Source organism: Mercenaria mercenaria, chromosome 18 (genome assembly GCF_021730395.1).
Source record: "Mercenaria mercenaria strain notata chromosome 18, MADL_Memer_1, whole genome shotgun sequence".
Taxonomy (NCBI): Eukaryota; Metazoa; Mollusca; class Bivalvia; order Venerida; family Veneridae; genus Mercenaria; species Mercenaria mercenaria.
In genome coordinates this window covers 11203867-11210689 of record NC_069378.1, presented here as the reverse complement: position 1 = coordinate 11210689, position 6823 = coordinate 11203867, and the positions used below count along the sequence as shown (strand labels likewise).

The following is a 6823-nucleotide window of genomic DNA, read 5'->3' as shown; positions in this document are numbered from 1 at the left end:
TCCGGACGTCAGCGGGTAAGTTCTGGTTAATTAATGAGTTGATTAAATTGGTTTTGCATGTGGTAAAATAATACTTTTATATAATGTAAATTAAACTTTCATATTTCAACTGATGATAAGCAGATAGTTATACATTCTTAGCAGATGATAAATGTGGGTAAAAACCTAAATAATTCGGCAATGCTTGTTTTATCCAGACTGTGTCTGTTGCTGTCTGTATCTATTTAGCAAAATAATATACCTCTCTGAATGTATGTATGAGTTCTTTATATTATTGAAAACCACATTAAAGTATCTAATAAGATCATTTGCAAGTCAGTTCTACCTCAATATGTATCATTTTACCGCTCATAGTAATTTCAATACGAAAATTTAACAGGTTAAAACTACGTTTTTTTTTCTTGCTTGTTTGTTGTTGGTGTTCTTGTTTTATTTTGCTTTTATCCGAGGTCATACTATAAAAACAACTCCGAGGAGTGTATACCCCCTATCAAGACAAATATTTTCTTTCTCATTTTATGTAATTCATAGTATATCAACTTTGAAGATCAACAACCCCTGTACAACAAATACATTTCTGTCTTCCCACTTGTGTTCGCACTAGAGGATTAACTGCATTTTATAAACATACGTTGTCTAGTCAACATTAAAAGTCTTGGTTGAATCCTAACCAGAATTCTCTCAGTATTAATAAACATGCATTGCAGCTGCTGTACGTGTAATTCTTATATTATCTGCAAGTGACTTAAAGAAGTTCCACACATGAATCAGAGCTGGACGACTAATAAGTAGAATGAATAGATGTAATATATTTTATCATACATAGATACTTTTCTCCGATACAAATCACCATGTAGACCAAACTATAACTTCCCGATTTTAAGTACTTTATTTTTTTTCCTGTTGAGCTATGTGGATTTCAGTGATAAACAGATAACGATAAATTTTATCATTTTTCATTCATTTGATCTTTCATCGTCTCGACCAGGATTCCAGCCTACAATTTCCTGATTTATAGAGTATGTTAATTACCCGTTGATCTAAGTGAATGGCAGGGTAACAATGAAACATCATTTTCTATTTATTTAAAACGGATTGGCATTCTGTCTTTGTTTTTTTCAATCTGGCATTTTCATATTCAGCATGTATAAGTTATTTGAAAACGAAAAGCTGCTGGGTATGTGCCACTATATTGTCTTGTCACTGCCACTGGATTCCTTTCTGTAAATTGCCAATCTCATTTACTCGGTAATCAGACTTCATATATTTATATAAATAAAATATGTAAAAAATGCCATTGCATAAGGTAACATATGTTGTTTGAAATACGATAAACATTACTATAGAAGCTATGTATTTTCTAAATTTTTATAAAGTTTAGTATATAAATCCCGGATGATCCTTTTTAATGTGAAAGTTACTAGTGTATATTGGAAAAAAAGATTGTGTGGTAAATCTATTATTTTGCTTTACATAAATACGTACTTTTCGAAAACTAACAATACATACTGTGAATCTTTCTTTGCGTTTTTTTTTTTTGAGCTTGTTTAAGCAGAAGAACTTTCATTTTTGTCTAAGAATGTTTAATTATATGCGCTGTTTCAAGTTTTGTCGTCTTTAAAGATTAATACTTGCACTGATAATAACATTCTTATTGACTGTTTATAGAAATGATCATATTAATATATATTTGATTGGCTAATTCATTGGAAAACTTTCAGCTATATTTTGTGTATCATAATATGGTACACGGTGATACCACCAATTTAAAAACTTATTGTGAATAAGGTTAGCGTATACCTGGGAATAAGGTTATGTTTGTTTGTTGTGATTGGTAAGTCATGTAAACATTTTGTTGCAAAAAAGATTTTTCTTACTGCATTTACAGTATTTTATTATACATCTTCACAAAATTTGTTATCTTTTATGTGTATTGAAAAAAACATCTTGACAAAATTTGCTATCTTTTATGTGTATTGAAAAAGAAGGTATATCAATCGAATTTCTCCTACCATGCCAACGAAGTAAACAGGGGGTCATCTCATTCACACGAAATTTACTTAAATAAGGTATAACTATTCATATGGTTTTCGTCCGATATTTTGGTGGAACTAAAATAATCCTTGAAAAAATGTGATTAGATAATTTATACGTGTTAGATTTATAGAAGGCCGTATGCGCTATAATGTTATAATGAAAGTCTATGGGAAAACAACTGGTGTTCTCTAACCGGATGTTATGTGGCCAAAAGATATTAGATATAATTTGAATTATTTGATGCACACGTAACAATAATTTAGGCAGAATGTTTCTTTGGTCAAATGCCAGATCACCAAAAATTCCATTTCTTCGTAAAAGAAATATCAATTTCAAGTATACAGCTCCAAGGAAGTATTCACGGAAAAATAAATATAATTTAAATTCTGCAAAGCCATCTAATTAATTTAAACATTTAAACAATATATTAAAGTTTGAATATTTATTTTATGCTAACTAATGAAATACTGTATTATATCAGTTAAATATATTCATATTTCATCACTCAAACTGTGAAAATATGAAATCTATATTTTCACACTGTGAGAGATGAGCTCCGCCCCCTCATTACATTGTGTATGAATTTTAAATTATATGCTTAAAACAGGATGAAAATTGTAGCCGCACTTTGTTCTTTATAGTATATTTCTCGATTCAAATTATTTTACTTAAAGAGAATTTCATACCGTTATGCAGCAAAAAATAAAACAATATGGAACTTTATTTTGCATGCGTCTTTATAACGTCACAGCACGTCTGACGTCATGTCTGTTTACGCGCGTCTGTTTCCCGCGCTGAGATTAAAATAGTTGCAAAATGCACATCTCAACGTAATTGAGCATAAAATAAAAAGAAAATTTGTTTGTTTTTCGTGAATATAGAATATATCACACCTCGAAGTGAGAAAATCTTCACATTTTCACTCGCGCTACGCGCTCGTGAAAATATTTGGATTTTCTCACTTCTCAGTGAGATATATTCCATATTCACTCAAAACAAAAAAATATCCTCTATGTATATATGGTTTATTGTAACCTCACCTTAATCTAGGATGACGCCGAGTTTAATCATGCCTTTTAAAATCAACGAGACCTAAATACAATAAAGGTCAGTAGGAACAACACACAGCCTTTGATTGGTTGAAAATGTGTAGGGAATTCAGTGGTGTATATTTCCATATTAAGTGGTCTCCCATTTTTCTGATATGTGTTGAATGTGTTTGAGAGCAATCTAATTTCATAGATTAAAATTCCTATCCGTGATAACTGGTTAAAATTATTTGGAATGATGTATTTTTGGTGATAGATATATATGTTTTACCACTGGAACATTTTCATGAAAAATAAAAACGTCACTGCCCGGCTATGGGTAATAGAGTTCAAAGAGAAAAAAGTGTCCATAAAAGATGGTCAGCACGTATATTTTCTGCAGTTTTATGATACGCATTAGATATTTTTTTATCCTGAGTTGGTGACAACAAAATTTTAAATCTTACAAAGGACCCACAATACAGAAATTACAATGTTGGCTTATGGAAAATTAGTTACTTCCCTCTAATCAACAGGTTTATTATAACAGTATCTTGATCTTTAATGTTGTGTTCGGCTCTAGTGATTCAAAGTAAAAATGGAAATGAATAAGTTTGCTTCATAAAAGGTTTAGCTTGGAAAAGATTTCATTGATTCTGGGATAGTAGAATGTAAAGTGTATACATCTACCTACACCTAATATCTGGTACTAGTAGGGACTCAGCCTGTAGGGACTAAAGCATGGGTCAAAACATAGGTTCTGCATATGCCTACAATATCTATCCTATATCCATGTATGACCAACTCTGAAGCTTCTATAGAGTTCAAACGAAAGCCAGGACATCCAACTATATGACCTTGTGCAACATTGTTCAAAAACTTTACGGTTAAGCAAACTCACGGCCACCAAGGCGCATGGTAACTTTTTACATACAGAAAATTACAAAAGAAAACCTTATTGTTAGAAACTACTGGCCCTATTCAAGTCATCTACATTCACCAAAAAGCATGGCCCAAGGGACAGGGCTAGTTTTGCCTATATACCGGTAGTTATATGGAATAAAGTAAAATCTGAAAGAGGATTCTTTGGAAGCGTAGAATGCAACCAAGCAAAAAAAAAAAAAAAAAAAAAAAGCAGACTAAAACGTTTGCAAGGACCCTAAACTATAAAAACAATTATTCCAAGTATGGGGAGACTTAAAGATTAACGTTATGATAGTTAATAAGATCTATAAGAATACCCTTTGGAATAGCAGACTCAGTTTACTGAGTCCGTTCATGAAACGTAATAGTAAGCGCAACAACCCAAAACGACCACTAGCGGAATTCTGTTACATAGATATTGAACGAACTCCATGATTCCAAAGGATAAGACTTAATCAAAGCACTGGGAGACTTTTTACGGCCACCACACGATACTTGAAGATCGATGTTGTGGTAGTTAATAAAAGGATCCTTTGAAAGCATAGAATGCATCCAAGCAAAATAATAGCAGACTCGGATTGATTGACTAAGAAAACATAAAAACACATCATATGGAATGTGATGAACATTACATGGCTATTACACTTTGTGACAAGACATAAGGAGAGAGAAAAAAATAAATAAGAGAAAAAAGAAACACAGAAAGAAAGAAAGAAAAAATACGGTATCAAAGAATAATCATATTAGTGATTCACACCTAAATAGGCAAGAAAAGAATGAAACGAATGCAGTGTCACTTAGTACAATTAATGAGAAACAATTAAGATAAACTGTGTAGAAAAATATTTTATAAGTGTGTGTTAGATACGAATGACATTTCATGAAACTTACAATGTTTGAAATCTCATGAATGGGAAGAATGATCAGTATACACCAATGACTGATATTGTTGATGGTGGTGGTCAGATTAATAGAATGCACAAATCAGGAAATAAGGAAACGAGCAACCATAACAGCACCCTTCTTAATTGCCGCTATCATAGTTTGTATACAAAGATATTATACAAAATATAAATTATACACTTTGCATATGAAGGAATTATAAAATTAGACGTCAATTTATTTTTGATGCTGCTAAACTAATGTGAAACAATGCAGTTCTAAATAAGTAAATAGCTATATATCCGATGTAAAATGTTAACGTTATATTTATTCGTTGTGATTGGTTAAAATCTAAATGAGGTACACCAATTTAGACATGGATAGTTATTGTATAGCATATGTTTGCAATCAATAGCTTTTAACTAGAAAAAGAAAAGAAAAAAAGAGAGATAAATAATTATAATTTCAAAGGGACAAATAAGTAACAACCAAAATACAACAGCTTGAAATATTATTGATTAAGATATTGTAGATATAAGTGATTGTCACCTTTTCATTTTTTTGTTTTTTGTCCTCATAAAAGATAAATTACAAGCTACTTCTTTATTCATCAACAGTTATCAGAGTTACTGTTACTAGATTCGTATTTCAGTGAGTTGCACTTTTCTAGACATAAGAGTCGTGCCTTCGTTCTTGACTAGGCTATCGTTATCATATTCATCTTTAGTAGTGACAATGTTATAATAAAAATTATAATTAAATCCATAATTTTTCTTTTTATTCCCTAGGTTCGTACCCACATAGAGAGAAGGGTTTAGAAAGAAGTACACATCATGAATGGCGGTATGGGTATACTTTAAACTCATTTCAAGGGTAAGCTGTTGTGGTCACCCTTTGTCCGTTGTTGTCCATAGTATTGAATGTTTTATTTCTAGAATAACCTTCTTGAAACTTAACGAAACGTTTGTCTATAAGATACTGTTAAGCGGGTTATTTCTGCGGAAATTTCAGAAGATTAAGTTTCACATTGACATGCAACATTTCTAGGTAATTTTGAAGCATATATAAAATAGGAAAATGGCTACAAAATCTCAGAATAATTCAATAATTTGAAAGATTGCTGAAAACATAGAAGATACGACAAATTCAGTGTATACTAAAATATTAACAATTTAGCCCAAATTTCATAGAAATGTGCAAATAATTATTCTAACGACAATATGACGGAGTTCTATTTTTAAAATGACATCATCTTTCTATTTTAAATATGCCTTCACAATGTTATAAATAGAAACGATCATGAGCAAGTTATCTTAAGAATGACATCCGAGGTTTATTTTTAGAATATTCTATCTATCTTCCAGAAGTATACAGTAAAAGACAAAATACAATACATGAACAATCTTATTCATTTATTTATTTATTTATTTATTTGGGTTTTACGGCGCACCAACACAGTATAGGTTATATGGCGCCAAACAGGACTACAAAGTTTGGTTTCACATCTCATTTACATCGAAATAAAAACATGAGGTATGGAATCAAAATTTGTATACCTGTTGGAATCACAGAGTTACAGCAAAACCAAGTGTTTAGACCCTATTAGTCGCCTCTTACGATCATGCAAGGGTAAGGCAGTGGTTCCAATTATTTTGCAACGCGACTCGGACACAAAACCCACAACAGGCAAAGCATACTGAAGTAGATGTTTCTATTTATAAGTAACTTGTTAAATCATCTAAAACCTTGAAATATTTAACAAAATAGCATGCTATGCCTGTCGTGGTTTTCTGGGACCATTTGAAAGGAGTGAGGTAAAAACGATGTTGCTCAAGGGAGGGGTCGTTGTAGAGAGGTTGCACTGTAGTTATTGTACCCGTGAAAATAAAATCCCACCGTAACGACATTCAAATTTATATAGTACTTTAGTACTTTAATCGAGATTCAATGGA

General features: G+C 31.5%; 1 protein-coding gene across 2 annotated transcripts in view; it reads left to right on the top strand.

Moving 5' to 3' along the window:
• Window positions 1-6823, top strand: part of LOC123538917 (uncharacterized) — a 163810-nt gene that overhangs the window by 81571 nt on the left and 75416 nt on the right. For both annotated transcript variants that reach the window (XM_053530618.1, XM_053530617.1), the window contains exon 2: window positions 5660-5714. In XM_053530618.1, the coding sequence (XP_053386593.1) occupies window positions 5705-5714 (10 nt within the window). In that variant the 5' untranslated portion in view covers window positions 5660-5704. The remainder of the gene's footprint in view (window positions 1-5659; window positions 5715-6823) is intronic.